Here is a 24,994-nt window from a genome sequence, read left to right on the forward strand (position 1 = left end):
ATGAGTTACAGCTACAGCATGTAATTTCTACTCAGCTATTGGTGTGAGCTGATATATTAATGTAATTGTTAAGCTCCTTGTAATTGATGAGTTTTGTTGTTTCAGTTTATCAAATTCTTCAAAAGTCACTCTCTTGTAGCATCCTTCTTTGAAGAATAGTCCAACTTTATCCATAAGTATAATAACTTGATAAGTAATCAAACCAAACTTTATAAATTTGGATCTTCAATCTTAGAAGTCATGTAATATTTTTTTTATAATATTTCCCACTTCTACAAGCTCCTGTAATGAGATACTTGCTAGATTAGATATGCTTCAAGTATGAGGTAAATTTTCTACTATTCTATTGAGTTGTATATACAATCTGTTCCACTATTTTGTATACCTTGGCGATCCCAATGTGACGTTATTGTACAAATTGATGAATTGGCTAAAACAGCAGCACTAAGCTACCCTTTCTTTCAACTGTTAAATATTGAAAGAAAGTGTGATACAAAGAAAATGAAGTTGTTCAAGAAGCAGTACCCTTGGATTCCTCCATATCCAGTGCATGTTCTGCCACCATTATGCATGAATCTGCTTCAAGAGATGAAACTGAGGCCTTGTCTTTGGTTGAACTTGAAATCTCCTTGGTTGAATTGAGCATTTCTGTTGTGCATTGCACATCTGGTGTTATCCCAACCTGATCTATGTCATGAAGTGCTGGTGATAGATATTTTGCCACTGTGACAAACAGGGCTGATCCATCATGAAGCTCAGTGACACTCTGAAATTAGTATCATGAATACAAATCAGTAACTCTTGTTTCATGATTTGGCTTGTGGAAATCTTGTATAGAATAGATTTGAATACTTAAGACATCCTTCTATGATAAACATAAATATAAACGAATCATAGTACCTGAATCTTTCCTTTACCAAATGTTTTGCGCCCCACGAGAATAGCTCGACCGTTATCATGTAATGCCCCAGCTAAAATTTCACTGGCACTTGCACTTCCCTCATTGACCTGTGAAGGATACAAACAAAATTTTCAGTTCATTAATCTAGTCATGTCAGCAAAGGAAACTATGATGCTCATAGAAAACCAAAATGTGTCTGGTTTATGTTTGAGAAACATTTGGATATTACAATAAGTACTCACAATCACCACTAGTGGATCATGTGTTATAGCATGTCCATTGACCATATTAATGGGTAACATGTTCCCGTCTCTATCGATTGTGTTCACCAGAGTCTCATCTCCATCTAGCCACATCTGTGCAACATCAAGGCCAGCTTTTACCAAGCCACCCTGCAACAAATTTTCAGGAAAAAGGAGGAAAACACTTTCAAGTTACTTTATTCCAGAGAAAAGATAACAACACTATCCGTGGAAATTTCTATAAAAAAATAGTGAATTACAGGATTGTTGCGAAGATCTAGTATGTATGAGTGCACTCCTTGATTTTCCAGTTCCTGAATGGCATTCCTCATGTCTTCAGCAGCAGTCTGTCAGTATAGAACAAGATAAGAAATTGGTATTTGATTTAGATATTTTCTCTTTTAACGATGTGGTTTGGTTCAGTTTTAGCACAAATAATTTGAAAAAACAAAATGGTTAAGAAAAGAGTTGTTCATTAACATATAGCAGATACAAAATTGAAATTTTATTTGATAGTTGATTCTTTGCTAACCTGAGAGAATGCTGACAATTTCACATAGCCTGTTTTTGTGAGATGACCATCTGGGGATCTATGAGGGATGATAGCACTTGATATTGGAGAGAGCTTGATTAACTCCCTAGGAAGTTTGACCTTCAATTATATCAGATCACAACTAATTAAAATGCTGTGAATTTAAGTTCAATTAAACTAAAAATGAAGAAATGAGTAAACATTTGAAGTATCAGAATCACTAAAATTTCAACATTACCTCTCGGATATAAGATCCTCTCCCTGAGTCTTTGACCTGCAGAAGAAACTGCTAAATTAGTTTCTAGAAAGCTTGTGAAGAATTAAAGGGTTAAGCTATTTCCTAATGTACTCTCATATACTATTTTTTGAATGAATAAAAATAAATGATAGTTGAAAGTTGAACTCTATCCAGCAATAAAAGTCCATTGTTTCAAAGTTAGTCCATGAAAATTTGTCAGAGGCTTATATTAAGGAAGTATGACAGTTACATAATGAACCTTTACTGTCACAGTGGTTCCAGCATTCCCTCTAAGCCTTTGTGCTGCAGTTTCACTATCAATGCCATCAAGCCTCTCACCTGCACAATCCAAATATTTTCAAACAAAGAAAATCACACCTGCTTCACCTCAGAGATTACACTGATAAAATCTGACAGTGACACCAGCTGAAAATTTATGAAGCATGCAAAGCAGAAAATTGTATTCAGGGCTTGAGGAAGAGATTCAGGATAGTGTTATATTATGTCCCAAACCAAGATAATGATATTTTCCATAATACTTTTTTCTACATCAATTCAATCTATTCAGTATTAACCATGCAAACTCTACCACCTTTGAAAAAGTCATAATGGTTTTCAATGATAAATTGCAGAAAACTAGATGCTAACAGCTTCATAATCAAGAAGAAAAATAAATATACATGATCAGTACCATTTATCTCAATCAATTCATCTCCTTGATGTATACCAGCACGAGCAGCTGGACTGCCATCTATGCAAGACAAGACAATCTGTGATTTCAATTAAAACAAGTAATTAGGAAAATTAATACAGGTTCATTATCAGGAGTTGTTGATGTATAATTATTATTACATGACTGATATATAGCTCTTGTTGTTGCTGCCAATAACCTTTGGAGTTTAATTTTGTCACACTACCAATATAGAGATTTTTATATTCTCAAAGAATTGAAAATCATCCTAAATATGACTTCTATATCACTTATTGGAGAAGTGAATAATTGTCAATTATATGACAATACATAGTTGTATGACAATGTAATAACCTTTACATATCCAATTAAACTATAACTTCAAATGGGAAATTGAAATTAAAAACTGTCAAAGGGGTAGGGGTCAATATCTAATTAAATGAACAATTAGCATAAAATTCAAGGAAATTTTCTTTGCAAGTCACTGACCAAGTGTCCTGTTCTTGGTTCAACATTTATGAAGAGGCCCACTCCTTGTAAGTTCCCATCACTTCCAATTCTAAACCCTTGGTATTCCTGCAAGTAGAAACCACTGTTAAACACTACAACTAAATACGACTTTTAAATAGACTTGTTGATTCATGAAAAGTATCATTATTAAACTACAGTATATTTCATATGGAAGCAATACACCAGAATAGGCATCATAAATTACTATAAATTGGACTTATGATACAATGATACTGGTATATTATAATCTTTTTATTATATTTTAAAACATCAAAAGTTAGTGTGAGTATATCCTGAAGGCACAGTATAGAGACAGTAAAAAACTCGACAGAGAATCTAAATTCACAAAAAAGTTAGATTAATAATCCTGAAAGTTGAAATAATAGTTGTAATACCTTTGGGCTAATAATTCGAGTGAAAGGATCTCCAAGGGTAGAAAGCATTCCACGGATTTTTGTGTATGCAGCATCAGCTGAGTTCAGGGGAAACATTTCCACCATGGTTTGCTGCAACTTCAAATCCCAATCTGCAAAAAACAGTGTCTGTTATTATTGATCCATGCCAATAATAATATATATTTATGCAATCTTTTTGAGTGAAACTGATCATGAAGGAAAAGGTAAAGTGATGAGAAATACCTTGATGATTAAATGTAGGGTCAACAAATGTTTCTCGAATTAAACCCCATGCCTCCACAAGAGTTCTTTGAACTGCATTTACCTACCAAACAAACCTTTTTACACTCAGCACTGTTCGTGTTGAAGGTATGAACAAACTCTACAATTATCAGTTTCTCTGCTTAAAGCTCAATACTATCACTGAACTGATAATTGCAAGCTATAGGCTTTTATCTAAAAATAATTTATCACTTTGTACGATTTTGGAAGTAAAAATAAAGTTGAAATAAAATTATATTTAGACTTTACTAACCAAACAAATATTGTCAAATATTAATTAAATTATTTATAATACAAATTTTCATGAAAAAATACATTTTAAATAAGTTAAAAAAGCATAAGAAAAAAAAATACATTTATAATATTAATTCTGTAAATTTTCTATTTCATGATCATATTTTTTAAGACAAAACAATATCACTTTTACATTTTACATTATCATTAAATAAAAAATTAATATATAATTTTTTATAGTAATTACCTTATAAGTTATATTTATCTTTGTTTTTAACTTTTTTACATTAAAATACATACAAATTTAACACATTTAACAAATAATTCATATATATATATATATATATATATATATATATATATATATATATATATTCTTTCAAATTAAGAACATGCTTATTTTTTCTAAATTAAAAATAAATATTTTTTAATTTTTATAATTTTTATAATTTGAAAAATTATATATATATATAATTTTTATAATTTTGAATAGTTTTAATTATATGGCTAATAATTACAATTGTTTACATAATAATATATCCCAGTTTTCTATTATGTCAAGTTTGCTTTCATTTCAGAATATAGTCTAACAACATTCAAAATGGAAAACTAAACACAAACTTAATTCATAATTTACTAAATCGATTTACAGTTATCAGTGAAGAAAAATTTCATTCATACTTTTTGTAACTAACGAGAGTAGTATTATTATAACAGGTATATAATAAAAACCTATTACGATTTGTAAAAAAAAAAAATTGGTTTAATTAGTCGGATGATCCACACTTTTGTTCAAATGTGTCAGTTTGGTATTCACTTCTAAATATGTATCAATTTAGTCTAAACCTTTTAAAAAGTGTCTTGATCAGATCCCTTTCAGACAAAAATTATTAAAACAGTTAACTTAATTCATAACTTTTACTACTAAATTTGAAATAAATATCAATATTTAATTTTGTAAGTTATTTTAAATATTAATATTGTTAATGATGATAATATCTTTTTGCTAAAAAAGATCTCAGACATTTTTCTAAAAATTAAGATTCAATTAATATATTTTTAAAAGCTAATATAAGACATTTAAATGAAAGTAAGTATCTCCCAATTGAAAAAAAATTCTAAGAGTGAATGACCTCAGGCGCCCGTGAAACGGGAAAAGCAACGGTGAGGGACTCCGCCAGCGCAGCGGGGGAGTGGCCGAACACAGAGCACAAAAGCGCGGCGGAAACGCCAAACCCAAACGCGCTTTTCCCTGCAGACTCAATCCACCCCTCTCTCTCGCCGCACTTCGTCTTCAGTTTCTTCTCCTCGCATGTCCACGTCGGAAACCACAATCTACGCGGAAACAAAACTTCCCAAGTGGGTTTTCCCAGTTTTAACGGAATCTTGGCTCTGACATCGAAATTCTGACAAAGATTCTTCATTTTCCTTTTCTTAAAATTTGTTTGCTGGAATGGTTATGTTAGAAAGAAAGTGTTGGTGGTGACCGTTAAGTTGTGTTCGATGTGGTTTGTTAAGACTTGGGTGTGGGACCCACTTGAATCTTTTTGGGTTGTGGCTGTGCTTTGCTGGTAGATCCTCTGAGCATGCGTGTACGTATCTCAGTTTCAGAAAAATCAACTCTTTCTTGTTTTTATTTTATTATAAGACTACACGTAGACAAGAATAATGTTCTCGAGTCTCAAAAATATGAAAAACGAGCTAGTTTGGCTAATAAGTATTTATTTATTTATTTAAATTGAATTGTTATTTTTGTTCGGGTTATTTAGTTTGTGAAATAAGTTAGATTCGACTAAACTGTAAGTTTATGAAATGATTTATATTTAATCAGATCATTATATTTGAAAAACTTAATATAAAATTGAGTTAAACAAAAAAATGTTTAACATCGAAAATAACTAGCTTATTTAATATTTAACTTTTGCCTTTTTTATATAAAAAGTGTAATTTAATATTGAAAATATTGTTGTAGTTTTATTTTATTTTTCTTTCTTTCTATAATATAATTTTTTCACTTTTCTCTGTTTATGTTATTTTTCTTGTTTTTTTAATTTTTTCCATCTCGCCTAAACTCATTGAATAATTAGGTAAATTTTATTATTATTATTGTTTTTTTTTTTAATATAGGGCACACATAGAGACCAACACATACATTAATGCAATAAAAAAGTAAAAACTGAATAAAAATAGAAATATATCATTTAACTAAGTGATAAATGCCAAAAATCAATAAAGATTCATAGAAAACTCTGGTACTTTTGTTTGTAATTTGTGTTATTTCATATTGATTCTCCCTAAATCTAAGACAAATGAGTTTCAATCACATGCTTCCAAGTTTTGACTTAAAGAAATCATTTGATCCTTATTTTGTGTGTTTTTCAGGTAGATTAAAGAAAAAGAGAGAGGAAAGACCTTAAGGAAGAAATCAAATACAGTGAGAAAATGAGAAATGTTGCCAAGGTCGCTTAAACCAAAGCAATCTTGCCCAAGCGAGAGCTTGGAACGCCAATCTCGCCAAAGCAAAGAAGGATCTCGCCTAAGTGAGATCTTTTGCAGAGGAAATCATCACTTGCCGCCTTTCTTACTCAAGCGAGCTTGAGCTCGCCTAAGTGAGAGTTCGTGAAGAAGTCATCATCATCTTTTCAATTCTCGCCCAAGCAAGACCTTTCTTCAACCTGAAGAACTTTATCTCGCCTAAGCGAGAATGAGTGGCTCGAGCGAGACTTTGTGAAGTATATATACTCCTTGAATCAGAAGAGTGGGGAGATCTTTGGTGAGCACATTTGTACGAGTTCTGGAGCATCAAATAGTAGAGAGATCTTCATTTTATTCTTCTTCTTTTCTAGTTCTTAGGTTTTGATGGCTACCATGAGTGGCTAATCTCTTTCCTTGGGATTGAAGATTGAATGTAATCGACTCAAACGTGGATGTAATCTGGTGATATTTATATATAGCATTTCTGTTTCTACTCAATATTGGTATTATTGTTCTGTTCTTAATGCTTGAATCTATCTGATCAATACATTTCATGATTTTGATTTTTAGATCTGACTGGAAAGTATTTCTGAAAATTTGATTTGAACAATGATACTTCATATACTGTGATGATAGGAATAGATCTCAATATATCAATTGCTTATAACACTCGACTGTAATGCTGAATAGTTTGCTGAATAGTTTGCTGAATATGTGAGGAATCAATATTCAGGGAACTAATCTTATGAATTTTATACGCGAAGAATCGGTATAAATGATTTTTGGATGTTGCATCAATATTGGTATTTTCAGATGTTATGTATTATATTCATCCAGATTATAGACAAGAGAGATAGATTAAATTCAATCCCAGTTTCTTTTACTAAATTTTTTAAAATTTTTTCGCTTTTACTATCTTGTTTTTATGCAATAGTCAATGATAAATCAAATTAAAATCTTTGTACATATGCTAATTGAAATGATCATTTATTTTTATTGAATTCGCTCCTAGTGAGTTTGATACTCTTATTTAAAATTATTATACTACAATTGATTTTTGGTACAATAAGATATTTTTGCTTGACTTTTTTTAATTAGAACAAATGTATGTTGTTTAAATGAGGCATACTCACTCGAATAATATCTATTAACCAAAATAAGAGAAGATCAGTCGGTAAAGTTGTGAACACGTATATTTGAGCATTATTCTATATTTTATTAAACAATAACCATTTAAGAGGAGAGAGAATTGATTCAATATTTTTCTTGATTGAGAGTTCAAACTAGCATATAACATTACCACAAAAACATGTATTTCCTGCTGTTTTTTTTTTTTTGAAAACTTTTCAAATAAATTACTTTTAAATTTATTTGTGAATAATAATTTTTAAGAAATTTTTCAATTTTCTTACATAAATTTTTGACACAAAATTCTTACCAATTTTCCTGCATCTTATTTATTATTTGATTATTTTTTATTAATATTTACAAATTATGTGAATCTTCACAGGTTTCATTTTCCTTTTAAGGGGTGGATATATTTGTTCTTTTTTCCTTTTACGGGTTAATCATTTTGATTAATTTTTATTAATATTCTTATTTTTTCACTTATATTTGTTCTTTTTCCTCCTCCTAATTGGTAAGCATTATCCTTCTTTCTTTATTTTTTCTTTCACTTTCTATCTCGTTCATGTTTCACTTCTTTATTCTTCTTCCACTTTCTATTCGTTCATGTTTCACTGTTGGATTTAGAAGATTTTGTTCTTCTGCTCCTAATCTGCATTTGCTCCTAATTTGTATTTGATCGTGGTCTTTTAATTGATTAATGGTATAATTACTGATTTCATTCCCTGAATTTTTAGTTTAGTTCAATTTGGTCTTCATATTTTTTGTTAGTTCAATTTAGTACCTCAATTATTGAAAATGATTCAATTTAGTATTCACCGTTAAGTTAGAGTTAACATCGTGTTCGTACATAACACGTGTCAAACTGTGAAATTTTTTACTTTTTTTTAATTTTTAAAAATTTATAATCTGCCACATGTCATGTTACTGTCATGCCACGTGGAAGTTTACCGTCATGACACGTGACAGTGGTAAAACTTATTTTCAATTTAGTCTTCTATTTAAAAATTTTTGTTCAATTTACTATTCTTATTTTTTGAAATGATCCAATTTTGTTATTTTCAATTTAAAACCAAATTAGTAAATAAACTTAATTACAACTTATATATACATGTTACAATAATTTTTTTTAATATATACATCAAATCACTTCATCTAAATGCTCAAGTTATTTTATTTTTTATATTTTTACCTTTATATTTTTTTACACTTAAATTTTTTTACACTTGTGACCAAATTGAGATTAAAAAAATTTGAACCAAATATGAATCCAAAGATATCGAAAAGACACATGATAACTTTCCCTTGCCGCCAATATTAAATGCTTCATATTCATTCCCAACTTAATCATTTCAAATAAAGAAAAAAGAAATAATAGTAACTATGCCAATATTATACGCTTCATATTCATTCCCAGCGTAATCATTTCCAAAAAAAAAAGAAATAATAGTAATTATAAACTATGGTCAACCTAAATACATAATAAACCAAATAATGATTTAAACATTATTATAATAATTAGATAATTTTATTTGTCCTATACTGTATGTAACCAAAAATCAAAATTGACAGTAACACACAAAAGCAAAAAAGAGGACCCGTGCATAGACACGGGTCTCGTACTAGTTGAGATTAAAAAAAAAAACATCAAATTTAAAACATATATTTAAAATTACATATTAAATTATATAGATATAAAAAAATTTAGGAGACCATAACCTCCTTTGTCATATCCAAATCCAAGATCCACCAATAGATTTAAGAATAAATTTTTATTTGGAAATGGAATGAGATAATAAATCTCCTATATTTTCATCCCATTGTTTTCCTATTTTATTATAATATATTCAAAATATATTTTAAAGTATGGAATTGACGTTTAAGTTGCGTAATTCCAACTACAATTTTAGATTATGTAATTTTAAACATAATTACATAATTATAATTAAAAATATAATTCTAGGTTATGTAAGCTAGAACAATATTAAAAATTATAAAATTTAAAATAAGATTATTTAATTTTTGTATAATATAATGTGATATATAACTTTAAATTATCTAATTTGAAATATAATTATTTTAAATTATATTGTTTAAAATATAATATAATTATTTTAGATGTAGGTATAATTTCTTATACTTTGCAGAGAAAAAAAAATCGTGAGATGTAGAAAAATCCCTCAATTTATGAGAGTGCTGGAAGAAAAAAAACTTCCAAACCATGTGTAGGGGCAGGGAGGCCCAATCCATTTCCTGACCTCGCAAATATACACCACAAACAGGTACTTTCTTGCTGCACCTCCATACGTTTCTTTCTGCACGTACACATAAAAAGAGACTTCCTTCTTTTTCGCTTTTTAGGTTGTACCATTTATGAATAAAAAATAATGTCAAATTTTGTGTAATTCAAATGTTTTTCATATTATATAATCCATAATTCATGATGTAAAAATATAACTTTCAAAAGTTGAAGAAAGTTAATAAAAAATAATTTCGGAATTGCACAATTTAGGAGTAGAAGTCATTTGACTTCTTCCTGCACCCCATTTTTTTATTTGAACCCTCTAAAATTTGAAAGTTTCAACTTACTCTTCATTAAAATTATAATAAAAGTTTCTATATTTTATTTTAATATTTTTGAATTAGATATTTATGAAAATATTTTCAGATTTGGAATATAATTTTTTTTTTAAAACAAGTATTTCGGAAAAATATTTTTGAATCTAAAAATTATCTTCCCGAATATTTGTCTGAAAATTCTTTTCGAAACGACTATTTCAGAATATATTTTCGAATCTCTGAAATATGTTCCGAAATGTTCATAAAAATATTTCCGGAACGATGAATATCCAGAACGCACATTGTTCTTTTTTTAATTAGTGTTGTGTGGGTTCAAACATGAAAATATCCATATTTTTTACAATTGAACACGACATTGTCCATGATTTTTATGATTTTTTCGGATCTCTCCATCATCAATCATCCTTCGACCTTCTTCCTCCATTAAAAGAAAAAAAAAAAAGAAAAAGCAATGCATAATCATTCATTAACCTTCATTTTTCATTCCCTGCAATACACAATCGGAGTTTTATCGTCTAAATTCCTGACCATGATAAGTTACCGCAAGTAGCAAAATAAGTTTAGATTTGTCAAATTTGATGAAAATGGATGAAGTCCATGTAGATATTTAGACATAAGCATCATAGTCCATATCAAAGTGGGGACACATATGTTTCCTATAAAGAACAAAGAATGTAACCCCACAGAATTAACAGATATTGTAACTACTTTTCATACCCTTTCCCTTGATACCCTTATATCATGGACTAAAATATAATCACACACACGATTATATATGCATGCAAATTTATAGTGAAATGAATTCCTTTTCACCCCTATTTCTGTAACCCTATAAAAGTTTCACACACCCCAAGTCCCTCATCACACACACAAACACATCACACGATTGTTGGCTTTACATGCCCATATTGACAATTAATGTGAAAATTCTGCAACGGAATATAAATAAGAAAGTTGACTGATATACAACAAAAACAAAACCTATGATACGAATATTAAGTCTTAAAGTTTTATATCAAAAGTGGTGTTAGATTTTTGAACAATTTATACCTTAAAAATGGTTAATTTCTTCTATCTATTTCGATAAAAAAGAAATTTTTAAGAATAGTATGTACAAGTTTGAGCCAATAAAAGTGTGTTTAGTTAAATGGGTAGAACAAGTATTGGAGATACCACGTCAACTAGAGATAAAGTGAGTTTACAGTATATAAATAGGTGCAAATCTTACCTACAAACTGGTTTTGTAGGCTGAGTTAAACTTAAAATTAACTTCTTAATATGGTATCACAGTTATGAGTTAAAGTTTATCCTAACAATGTTTGTTGTTTGTTATATTTATTGTGTCATTTTGTTATCGGGAGATTTATTGCTTGTTGGACTTCTCGTGTCACCTGTTATTAGACTGATATCGGATCACCTATTAATGTTTAATCTCATAAATCAGTTTTGCAGGATTAAATTAAACTTAAAATTCATTTTTAACAACAATTATGTTTTATATATTGTGACAAAAACCCTTGATAAAATCCAATTCACATCTTGTGGACAAGACTTTTAGGACACTTGTGGGGGGGGGGGGGGGTGGGGGGGGGGGGGGGGGGGGTAAAAACCACAATGAATCCAAGAGCTAATATGCTATGGAGGACATACCCAAAATTCTCCAATGCTAAGCCATTTAAGGTAAGAAACCCTCCATTTCCTAAACCAGCATTTATGGTTGTCATTAAAGGTGGCACATAAATTCCCTAGACATCCCACTAAGGACCGGTTGATGTCAGGGATTGTGATTGAAATGAAACAACTACCAATTGACATCCCTCCATCCAAAGAGAATTTCAGTTTTAAATTATCATGGCTTTGGGACTGCAACACCAGAAAACAATAAGGCCCTTGTAAATGTCAAAACATTTTGTGTAAGTCATTCAATTGGGACTAATATAAAGCTACATGTTTAATCCACTTTCCATCGTAAGGGGAGAAAAAGTTAAAGCTTTGATTGGTGCTCAAAGATTTATTGATAGGGTATGGGAAAGAGGAAGATAAAGACACCTTCAGTTGCGGAGCAAGTAAAAGCAAAAGCCAGAGAAAAAAGAGGTTCATCCATTCAAGAAACCATATCATTAATTTTTATTTTTAATTTTTTTAGCTTTTTTGTAATGTGTTATATAAAAATATAATATATTGATACTTTAAAAATCTTTTTAATGTATTTTAAAGAAACAGGTCGAAAAACAGTACAGAAAAATTTAGGAGTATTAAATATGTATAAGTCATGAGAGAAAAAATATTCAAAAAAAAGTGTTTAATGAAGACATACTCAATGAAAATTTTCATGCTTTGCATATTGATCTATTAGATACTTGTTCAATATACAAACTACAGTATTCCATAATATTAAGAAAGAAGTAAAACCTAAGATATCATCGTAATATATAATATTTGATAAATTATAATAATAATAATAAAGGAATCGGAGAGAATCCAAATTTATGATGAGATAGATAGCATATGATGTTATGAAAAGGAATATGAAGGGTACGTATTAAGAGGGAGAGAGAGATTTTGTTGCCTTGTCCTTCGCATTTGTATTGTAAGGTTCCAAAGCTAAAATCTGTTAAAAGAAAGATATCCCACTGCTATATTTTCACTTTATTGGGAAGAGGAGGGACCCCTCCACTCTCTCTTCTTTACACACTTTTCGAATCACCTTCCACAACATAAATAAATCAACTTAATTACTTTCAAAGCTATTCATGAAAATAAACAAGAGATTTTAAGCTTAATTCAAGCTTAATAAATGTAAACTATTAGTACTTTTATGTATGGGTGAAATATGTTTTTATCCCTTAACTTTGATTGAATTTTAAAATAAGTCAATTTCAAAATTTTAATTAAATTTTAGAAGTAGTCAACCGAAGCCATAAAGGCGTTTTTCTGCTCCGATCACGCTTGAACCGAAGCCACAGATCTGCTTTCCAGATCTGCTTCCCGGCATTCCAGATCTGTTTCCCAACATTCCAGATCTGCTTCCCAGCGTTCCAGATCTGCCAGATGCGCGTTTTAGTTGGCTACGTGAACATCGTTTATGCATATCTGTGTTGATGATGTAGTTGCAGGAGGTAGACTCTCCGGAGAGGCTTCGTGTGAACGTGGAAGAGTGCTTCGTCAAAGGTGTTCGACTTCAGGCGCGGTGGTGGGCTGTGTTTCGTTCGACTCCAGGCGCTGCAGTGGAGGTTTCGTTCTTCTCCTTCGAGGCATGGTGGACCTACTGCGTTTTTCGTGGATGAGGTGCTGCAATGGCTTCGTGAATGGTGGCTGGTCTGATGGAGGTGCAAGTGGCTTAGAGAGAAATGGAGCGGCAGAGAGAAATGGATAAGGAGATGGAGGGGACGAAAATCGACGAACGACAACGGCAGCTGGTCGGCGACAGTGTCAGAACTGGTGGTGGCAGAGGGCGGCGCGACGTTCGTGCAGAGAGAATTGGGGAAGAAGATGAATAATGATCGGGGTTCGCGAATTGGGGATTTTAACAGGCTTTATGGCCTCGGTTATTCAAAGAACTGAGGCCTAAAGTGGCTCAATGACCTCGGTGAAAGGGGACCCGAAGCCAAAGGGGGCGGCGCTGATGAAATTATTAAATTAGGGTTTCTGGGCAGGGTTATAGGCTTCGGTTCTATTTCAACCGAGGCCTAAAACAGCCCAATATTGCCTCGGTCCAAAAGCACCTGAGGCCAAATGTGTTCTTGCTGGTGACAATTTTAAAATTTTCATTTCTGGGCTGCCTAATAGGCTTCAGTTCTTAATGAACCGAGGCCTAAAACTGCTTACGACACCGGTTGCTTGTAGAACCAAAGCAATATAGGTTGATGAAATTGCAAAATTGCCACCGCCTTCTTATAGGCTTCAGTTTCGCCATAACCGAAACCTATAAGACGAGGTAAAATATCATATCTGTACTAATGACTAATTCCAAAATTCACTGAAAGTTAATGGACTAAAAACAATTTTTAACCCTTTATTTATATGCTACGTTTGATTTCTAACACTTTATGTTAAAGGTTGGACTTCTGAACATAAAATTTGTATTACCGAAAATTTTTCATGTAGTAAAATTGTGGGTGACTTATAAGATTTATATTTGAGTCTAACTCAATTTTAAAACTGGTTCATATATATAGAACAAAAGTTTCCTTATATGTCAATATGTCTAATAAAGTGTCAAATTATTAGGACCTTTTTAATGAATAAAAATAATATTTTTACATAGTTATGAATTCATAATAGTTTACAGAAACAAATTTCACGAATAGACACTGTTTCAAGTATTGAGGAATAAACTCAGAATATGGATGAAAGAAATGAAATATAAAAAGATTAAGATTTGGATTAAGCTAAGTAAAGTGGTAGATTGGGCAATGAAAAAAAAACATGATCCGACAAAGTACAGTGAGGAAGTGAGGAATAAGATGAAGATTGAGGTTTGGTTGTAACATGAAATGAAAACAGGGAACATCACCTCAATTATCTTTATCAACAAAAAGATATAAGCCAGTGTGAGAAACTTTTTGTCACTTTTTTTAATTTTATATAACAAAAAATTATGCAAGAAATAATGTACAACATATATAGTATCATTTTGATTATTTCTTTTCTTATATCAGATACTTTATTATTATTCATATATCATAAGAGTCATACAACTGCTATAAATCTCATTTATGTATTCTTCTAAAATTATCTAATGAAATTTAAAATTTTATTTTAAAGATAGTGTGACTTGATTCTTATTCAAACTAAAAACCTAATTCATATATATAATATTATTCACTTGGTGTTATGCATAAATGGACCCCACCCCAGCTAGGAGCAGTACTTTACTTTTTGGGTATGCCTTTTTCTTGTAAACCTCTTTCATACAGTCATAAACGAATCTTGGCATTTTCTCATTGCATTACTTTAAATCTTATAACAGTTAGAAAAAATATGTAATATTTTAATATAGAAATATTACGAATATAAACCACCATTGTGAATCATAGTGGCATATCATGTTGTGTGCGAAATTCTGCTCAACCTGTTGCCAAATAATTATATTTCTTAAGCATACATTTTAAGATTTGATTTCCATTTCTTTTTTATCATGTGTTTTGTTGAAAAGGATAAAACATACTATTTTAAATGTTACATGTATACCATTTTATTATAGGTAAAGCAAACATATTAAAAAAAATTAACAAAGTATGTACATACAACAAACAATTGCCATTAAATTAACATCTTGATCGGTGTCGGACAAAAATCCATGCCGATAAGCATCAATTTAATATCAGAATAATAATATTATAATTCTTTTTTTTACTTTCATCCTTTATTTTATTTTTTACTTTTTAACGTGATTTAATATAAGTAACTGATAATATAAACTAAATCATATCATAAAATAAAAGATAAAAATAAAAAAAATGATAATCAAATTATAATTTTTCTCATGCATATCACTCAAACCGGTGTCAAAAATATAAACTTTTGGCTTAATATCACATTACCTAAAATTCAAATATAAATGGGATTTAGAATTCCGAATAAAAATATCATGAATATTTAAACTTTTTTATATAAAGATGGTAAGAAGCTTATTTATTTAGTTTTCTTTTTACAAACTTTCTGTTACCTATTGTAGTTACAAGCTTTAAAATCATGAAAATGTTAAGAATAATACTTTTTAATTTATTTCTGACTCTTTTTACCATATCATAATACTTATCATGTTTACACTTAGCTTGATAAGTGTGTAATGATAAATGGGTTTTATGCATCATTCCTGGACTATAATATTAGTATTATTATCAAAGGTTTTAGACACTAAGCAACTGCAATTTGCAGCTACCTCTCAGACAAATTTATTTGTAATCAATTAGAATCTTAATGAAATAACCAGGAATCAAATTTGTGATTTTGATTTTAATACTAATTGTTAGGATGGAGCGCTTATCACTAGATCAAAAATTATAATTATTAGTTAAGACACAACTCTTTCTATTTGTGACTCAACCCATTTGACTTTCGTCATGAAAAAATTGTACAACCCGTAACAATAATAATCACCATCACATGCTTGAACGTCATAACAATCATTGGTAAGAAATGTTATTATGACCATATACATCTTTCCTGCACAATCTAACCACAGAAACTGAAAAAAAAAAAAACAAAGAACCAGTGGAGGTGATATTTTGGAGAATAAATTCAGACAACCTTGAGGCAGAAATTTTGGCAAAAACAGAAGTACTTATAACTCAATGTGTGAAGAAAGGTATTCCTTATATCAAGGAGTATTGCAAGTGACTACACTAAAACTTGAATTAGAAGACAAAAAGTGTGGTCTTTATTTGAATTGTCCCTACTTTAGATGTAGTTGATATATAGCTTTTTCTGGTATGCTTATCTTATCCTTTTACTTTGTTTAGGGTTAAAAATGTGCAGTGTAATTCTTGTTCTACTTTTCTTCATAGCTAGGTAACATGATCACACCTAAAGTGTAGACAAAATGATTTTGGTATAATTTGATCGCAAAATTAACCACTCTTAACCTTCTGGTATCCAGGGATGACAAAGTAACCCAGGGGACAAATTTTATTATCCTATTCCTTTTTGAAAATAAAATTTTATTTCCATTCACATCCTATATTTAAAGGGTATGAAACTTTTTTCACATTCTCGTGTCCCATCGATGAGTATATTTCAACTTATTTTTTTTACTGTTTTAATATTAATTAACTTTCATCTATATAAAATTACAGAAAAAAAAACACGATATTGTCAAATAAGATAAATAAAGGTGATGTTAATCTTATTCATTTTTAATATTTATATTTATTTAAATTAATATTAAATAAACTAATACTAATTTATTTATGTTATGAATTTTTGTATCTTCATGACCACAAATAGGAAGTGTTATTTAGTTCTTTTTTATCAGCAAAGAAATATAACACTTTGGGTGTTTCAACCCTAATACATATCTAAACATTGTTAATTTTCAAATCAATATTCACAAAAAAAAACTCAACTTAGTGTTATATGAATATAGCTGAGTGAATTCATGGAATTATTGCTTCACTATTCAAAATAAAAAAAAAACTTCCTAGCACAATGTAAGGACCTCTAATCTCATTATACACCGTTCTTGTAAACTTATAAGGATAAAATTCTCATGAATCCCTTGACAAAAGTCAGCAACATGAACTCCAGTAAAATGTTTTAAGGAAGTGTAATTTAGTTTTTTAATCTAAAGATCTAATTTAAGGATGTAAAATCTTATTCTCTTTCACTTTTGTATATAAATTTTCAAATTCATCTCTTCCATTCACACTTTCCTCATTTCTTTTTTTTTTTCATATTCATATTCTTGATCCACACACTTCTCATTAATTAAATGATGTTTCTCTTCCTCTAACATTAATATGAATAGCAAATTTTAGAAAATGAGAGTATGAAAATAAAGTTTTACTAACAAATTAAATTAGAATGTTTTACGAACTCCATTTGTCATGTACACATGCATGCACCAAATAAAGTATTGAAAAAAAAAAGTCCACTTTCAATTCCAACCATCACCAATTTGAAAGATTCAGTGTGAATAGAACACTGTATTTCCTTTGAAAAGTGATTCTCACTATTTACCATTGCACGTTGATGATAGAAACCTCCACCTTATACCTTTTGTTCTCTTTTTGTATGAATGAATGTAAAAATAACATTTTTCCTTGTCGTTTTAACCTCAACTTTGGTTGGCGATAACGACCCGAGGCATCATAAGTAGGAGTAGTAACTTCGAATACAATCCAAGTAAATTCCATACATAAAAAAGAGACTTTTGTTTTATATCACTATGCAACATATTTGTTTGTTTTTGCTTTCCACCTTTCTTTTCCCATTCAAAAATTAAATTCGTTTAAGGTAAACATGAGGACCCCTTGTTCTTGTAATAAAAATGGTGAAAGTAATCTTTTTTAAAAGCTTTTTTGTACCAAAGGAAAAGTTTCTTCTTTTTATTTTCTTGTATTTGAGAAAGATATACATTATGATCGTTGAAATTATTATTTTCACACATTGTAGAGAAAGTGATGTTTTCTTCTTTCCCTTTTTTCTAAATTTTGCTCTTAAAGAAAACAACACTAGTCCCACCAAAGCAAAACATTCCTCCAACAAAATAATGTGATTCATTAGGCATCAGTCAAAAGACGATCATGTCCAAGTCTCCATCAAAATAATTAATTATCACCAACTTAATTTTACTATGTCAAGGCTTAAACTATATATATTTTCAATTTTTTTCATAAATAATTTTAGATATTATAACTTTGCTCTTGTATGGGAAATATTAATAGTTCAACCCTAATTATCACCCATGAAAATGTTAGGTTTTATAGAGGGGGTTTCACTGGAGAGATACAACTAGAGCTGTCAAAACGGATAATCCGACCCGGTTCAACCCACCACGAGTTGATGATTTGGTGAGCCAACCCAACCCGACTCACTTTTTAGCGAGCCAAAAAATTTCGAACCCGGCCCGACCCACTACGGATTGGCGGGTTAAACGGGTTGGCTCACGGGTTCACTTAATTAAAAAAAATACAATTTATTTATTTATTTTTTAGTCAAAACTAAATTATAATTAATTAAAATATAAATAAACTTTAATACAATCCAAATACAAACCAAAATCAAAAAAATACAAATTATTTATGTGTTGGCTAAAAAACCAACCTAACATGACCCGTATTGAAATTTGTAAAAAAATTTAAACCCAATCCCATGGTGAGCCGGGTTAGCTCACGGGTTCCAACCCATTTTGACAGCTCTAAATACAACACTAATGAGACCTGAGCCTAACCATAAAAAGAATTGACACCACTCTCAACTCAAAACCTTAAGGCAATGAGTCTATAGGTCTTTATTTTTATATAGTGCTCTACTTTCTCATTTTTAGTCAATGTGGAACTTAGACTCACACTTATTCTTAACAATCTCCCCCTCAAGGGTGAGTCCCTTCAACCACATTGGTACACTCTCCCTCCAGCGGAAACATTCCCAACCACGAGTACTCCTTTTCTGCCATTTTCTGTATCGTCGTTCTTCTTAACGAGATACGCTTTACTTGGGACCTTGGGCTCAAGTCTCATTGATGTTGTATCTCCCCAGTGAAACCCCTATATAAACCTAACAAGTAGTATCAAAGTCGATGGTTAAAACCGGCTCAGACGAGTGCAATATGGTCCTAGTATCGAAAGTCTTCCTGGCAAGGGTTCCAGATTGGGTTGAGAATAAAAATCCCAATCTTATTTTTGTAACTTTTATCCAAGATCCAAAAGTACATATTAATCTTGAAGGAATATTCATTTAATTCTCTTATTCATTATATTATCACATTTTATAGTTTCTTTATATTTTGACTGAGTTGAGGTTCCCATAATCTTATACAAATAAATCTTTTTAAATCTTCATTAATAATTAAGTGACTAATTCTTGGAACTATCACTCAACCACTTAAGAATGTCATTTTCTCCTCTGAAAAAATCACGTTCTTTTCGGATAAAAAGACTATTATTTTATGGAGAATGCTAACCAGTATCACTGATTAGGGATAGTTAATTTGCATCAATTTCTTCATTTTTATATTAAAAGTTGAAATAATTAAATACATTAATTAAGATAGTATAAATGCATATAAAAAAATTTATAAAGACAAAAATACTCTTTTAAAGTTTTAAATAATAACCTACTAATATAGTGAAATTTTTAAAGTCTCTACTAAAACATTTTACTTTTATTTCTTTTTTATAAATTTTGTAGATATTTAACACTATTGTTTTTATGGTTGTACGGTTAATTTAAACTTCTTTATATTTAATTATATTTAAATTTTAACAACATTAAAACAGTAATTTTATTATTTAATTATTTTTTAATTTTTATTGATGGACGTTAAATAAAATATGAAACACAAATGTATAACAATTATGGACATTTTTGTCTTTTAAATAAAATAAAATAAAATAAGATTAATTGTGATTAGATCATATTTAATTTAATATTATACTTACCTATGTATTTCTTATAGAATTTAATACATAATAATTATCTTAACCAGTGCCTTAGTCACAGGTAGGGATGTCAAAAATATCCGTATCTGCATGTATCCGCGGATAAAACCCGCAACGGGTAAAAAATGGATATTAGAAATGGATACCCGCTACCCGCGAATACGGGTATTTTTGATACCCGCATGTTAACGGGACGGGTACGGGTATCATAGTATCCGTACCCGTGGATACCCGTACCCGCTAAACTTACCCCCTTAACATTCTTCTCTCTCCTTTCTTTGAGATTAGACATATACATCAAACCTTATATAGACAATAACGTTTATGGTATGCTTGTTTTCAAATGATGGAATCAAAATAAGAATACTTAGCACGTGACAATTGAGGTTTATTATTTGTTTATTTTGTTTATTTTTCAGGAATCAACCAGAGAAAGTAGTTTTGTTGATCAAAATACTAATTAAAGAATTTTAATTGTGTTAAACGTCATTTTATATTTACTTTTATAATTATTTGAACTTGTATCAACTTGAGTCTATTTGAACTTTATTTAAAGTTCATGACAGTGATGTATTTTATTTTATTTTATTTGAATTTATAATTAAATATTTATTTTTTGAATAATTTTGCAAACACTCGCGGGTACCCGTGGATACCCGCGAATATGAAAAAATTAGGCGGGTACCCGCATAACGGATACCTGACAGATATGGGTACGGGTACGGGACAGATATTTATCCAACGGGTAGGGTACGAGAGAGCTACTACCCGTATCCTACCCGTCCCGTTGACATCCCTAGTCACGGGTTAGTGAGACACTTATTTTATAAGTTAGTTTAATTAGATTGTTTGTTTATTATTTAGATGAACCGTAAAAAAAGAATAAGATTCCATGAATCAAGAAATGTGGCTACGAAGCTTTCCATGTTTAGAAGCACTTTTCAAAGGTTGTCCAATTGCGTTTGCACGCTCACTCACTTATAAATCGCGTTTCTTTAGCTTTTTCTTTGATTAAATATATGAAATAAATAGGATGTTAGCAAATAAACCATGATCAACTTTTATGGACAATTAATTGCATATAATACGCACCTAATTACATGCATTTGATTTGATAAAGGTAACCTTTAATCACTCTAGTTATCTCACTTATCATTTCTGGATGTTGGGTCTCTTCAGCTTCAAGCTTTTTCTCTCTCTTCACCAAAACAAAATTTCAACCATGTCACACGAACAGAGGAATAAGGACTTTCATTTTCTTTTCTTTTAAGTTTATTTTTGACATTATTAAAACCTATATAGCGTAAAATGAAAATTTTATTAATAAATTAAACTTAATTAGATTTCAAAGAAAGTTGATATCATGTAATATGTATAAAAAAATTTATATATAAGTTAAATTTAGTTAATAAAAAAATATTTTATTTTATCTTTATTTTCTTCTTTTTAAAATTACTTTAGAGAAGTTTTTTCACTTTCTTTCCCTTTTCTTCTTTGAATTTATGTTACATATAATTTTTAGAAACATATATATTATAATGTAATTATTTATTTGTGGTTTTATTTTGTCGGAAAAAATATGTATAAATATATAATAGAATATTTTGAGTACTCTAACTCTTATATTCTTATATACACATGTATACAAAAATTTTCAAATACATAATATACATATATGGTAGTATGCCTTAAAGTTTATATTTTAAACAAAAAATCTACGAAGATTGTATTCCTACATAACAAAATTATCACAGGCTACAATAGGCTACAATATATAACTAAATAACATACCAAGAGGAGTATACAACACATTGATCTATTAAAATACTTAGAACAGAACACAAATTCTCTAATATAAGCTCACGTCATAAAATTTGTCTTCATATGCTTGTGGAGAACTCTTCGTCCTATTTAAACACCTACAATCAAGACAAACCTGAGTATAGTGTGAACGAGGCCATGGCCCCCCAAATTTTTATAGTTTTAATATATTTAATATGTTTAAATATACTTTGAACCCCTAAAGTGAAATTGTAATTTATTTATGTTCCAAACTTTGATACATTTTTATTTTTAACCTTTAAAAACGAATGGACATATTCTTTTAATCTAATGACATTAAATTTATTTATCGTGTTAAACGACATTCTTGGTAAACATTTGAGCTGAAAAAAATGTTAAATGATATAAATAGTTTAAATACCAATATAAAACATCATTGACACGCCAAAAAAATTCAACACAGTTGGATTAAAAATATTATATCTTTTTTATTTTTAAGTTTAATGATCAAATTGTATTGAAGTTTGAGACAAAAAATAATTCAAATTTTGTATAAGTTAAGAGACCAAAAATATTTTTTAACCCCATTTAGTATGTTTTACACCTTCAAAAAAATGTGTATCTATTTTGACACCCCCAAAATAATTTCTGGAGATCCTTCGCTTCCTACGATAACTTTCTTAATAACTTTGAGAAGAATAATGTTGCTTCCATGAAATGTTTTCATATGTCAGTCGTCTTGATAGAAACTGAAAACTTTCTTAATCATTTATTTGTGTATATCTTGAATAACTTTTTTTCTTTCAAAGTTATGGTGATTATGGGTCGGAATTATTCGTTTTTTTTTCTCGTTCTCCTTGATTGGGGTCTCATTAACAAAGTTGTATCATCAGAATGATTGAAAGTGCCCGAAAATAGTCCTACTTATAGTGTAGTCCTTTTATAGTTAAAGGATCATAATTTTCTTTGAAAGTGAAGACAAGACAATTATTTTATTAAAAACTAACTTATAAAGCAGAAAACATGAAGATGCAATTTTAATCAATTATGCACGTCAAACAAAAGAAATTAAATCATTATGATGAGCAAGCACCAACTCTTTTTTCCCATTCTCTCGTTTCCTAGATATGGAATCAATTATATGATATACCTACTTTTCAGTATAGTCACCTACGAAACAACATATTTTGTTCAATCTTGACAAAATGTTAACATTTTTGTTATCATCAAAATATGTTTAGGACTTATTTAGATTAAAAATAATCTACAATTCCTATTTATTGTTACAAAGTGCACAAATTCATAACATAAAAATTATTATCAGTTTGAATAAATATAAATATTTGAAAGCTAATTTGTAGTGTAAGGATATACTAAACAATGTAAAAAATAACTTTTACATGAATTAAAAATACTTTCCAAGTAAATATACTATCATCATATATCAAAACAATATGAAGGTACTTTATTGACCTATTGTATATGGAATTTAGGTAATTTTAAGTGGACTAAATATGTTAGATTTAACTTATTAACTGTATTAATATAAATAATAACTCAAGGATTTATTAATCTATTAAAAAGTAAATTTGGTATAATTTTTTTATAATAATTTGAAAATAAACAATTTTATTATAAAAAAATGGGAGATAAATATTCAGACAGAAAGTTAATTTTATATTTTTTATTATAAAACAAATTACCTTTTATAGATTAATAAATTATTGTTTAACCTTTGATTTGTTTTTTTTTTGTATTTTTTTTTCATTCACGTCTAATAAATATTTTTAATATATTTTTTATATAATAAATAATTTAATTTACTCTAATATTGAATAATAACTCAAATTACATATGTTAATCCCATATATTTCATAAACTAAGAAAAATAACTTTTGTGCTTATTATATACGCAAATCACATAAGTTATCCATAAATTCTTGCCAATCTTATAATTGATTATGTTCTCCACATTCATTACGTGTTTTGCTTTTTATTAATAACTTATCAAGTGTGAGATTTCAAATGTAGTTTTCAATCTACTATTTTTAAATCACTTTTTCTCTATTTTTTAGCTTTTTGTTGTACATGCATTCTTCTTAAAGATCTAGGAGTGTTTTCAAGACCTTTGATAGTATCCTTAATTAGTCCATCAGTGCAAAACAAAATGATTAGGAATTTCAGCTATTCTTTTTTCTTGAAATGTCCTAAAAATTAGACATTTGGTGTACATAAAAAGAATTATTTCTCTTTATCATTTTCTTAGTAAACTAGTTGATCTTCCCAAGCACATATTTCAATTTTCCATAAACACTCCTCATATAAGATGACTTGTTTTATTTTTTGGTTGTGGAATCTATATAATGTGTAGTCTTTTGTTTATGATTCTATACAGGATTTAAATTGTCAACAAAAGTATAGATCAAATTTATGTCCCAAGATTCCTTTTTCGGATTTTGATATATTCTTATAATTTGATGGACAACAATTATAAAAGAGAAAAATGTATGATTTAAAATTGTTCTTGATATTTTTTTTTCTTTTTTTTTTCCTTCTTTGTTTTTGGTATTTTGGTTGAAGCAATCTTATTGCTCCTATTAATGTATTCGTTCTTCATGATAAAAAAAGAAAAGTTTAATTCCAATACTCAAAATATGAGAGATTCCTGTCTAAATTCATAATCTTATTTTCTTTCTACCTTCAATGTGCTATAAATAACCTTTTTAAACTTCGTCTCAAATTCATGTTGGATTGTTTATACATACAGATAGAAAAAGGCATTAATACTTTATATATGTATTTATTAACGAGGAGAAAAGAAAAGACAAAACTAAATTGGAATACATGTTATTGATCATACACACATTTCTCCAAAATGCTATTTCTTTCATGAGAGAAAAA

The 24,994-nt window shown here is 29.3% G+C and overlaps 1 protein-coding gene across 2 annotated transcripts; it reads right to left on the minus strand.

The window, feature by feature from the left end:
- Window positions 1-311: 311 nt before the first annotated feature.
- LOC114189727 (carboxyl-terminal-processing peptidase 3, chloroplastic) lies at window positions 312-5,520 on the minus strand. Of its 2 annotated transcripts, none has more exons than XM_028078386.1 (12): window positions 5,159-5,520; window positions 3,753-3,834; window positions 3,510-3,640; window positions 3,094-3,180; window positions 2,605-2,683; window positions 2,164-2,252; window positions 1,914-1,949; window positions 1,676-1,795; window positions 1,404-1,490; window positions 1,144-1,293; window positions 901-1,008; window positions 312-766 (listed from the first exon to the last, which is right to left on the minus strand). In XM_028078386.1, exons 1-12 carry the CDS (start codon window positions 5,447-5,449, stop codon window positions 512-514), a joined length of 1,515 nt encoding a protein of 504 aa, XP_027934187.1. In that variant the 5' UTR covers window positions 5,450-5,520; the 3' UTR covers window positions 312-511. The 2 variants fall into 2 exon arrangements, with proteins under 2 accessions (XP_027934187.1, XP_027934188.1); XM_028078387.1 differs by having other exon boundaries at window positions 2,173-2,252; window positions 5,159-5,519.
- Window positions 5,521-24,994: the final 19,474 nt, after the last annotated feature.

The sequence above is a fragment of the Vigna unguiculata genome, chromosome 7 (genome assembly GCF_004118075.2).
Source record: "Vigna unguiculata cultivar IT97K-499-35 chromosome 7, ASM411807v1, whole genome shotgun sequence".
Lineage (NCBI taxonomy): Eukaryota > Viridiplantae > Streptophyta > Magnoliopsida > Fabales > Fabaceae > Vigna > Vigna unguiculata.

What these genes read in the sequence shown, in the direction of transcription:
- LOC114189727 (XM_028078386.1), bottom strand. Translation starts at nt 5,449, where the DNA reads ATGAAGAATCTTTGTCAGAATTTCGATGTCAGAGCCAAGATTCCGTTA. An exon ending in CTCGAATTATTAGCCCAAAG is followed by an intron (nt 3,181 to 3,509) that starts GTATTACAACTA and finishes TTCTACTTGCAG; the next exon opens with GAATACCAAGGGTTTAGAAT. An exon ending in AATTGTCAGCATTCTCTCAG is followed by an intron (nt 1,491 to 1,675) that starts GTTAGCAAAGAA and finishes CTATACTGACAG; the next exon opens with ACTGCTGCTGAAGACATGAG.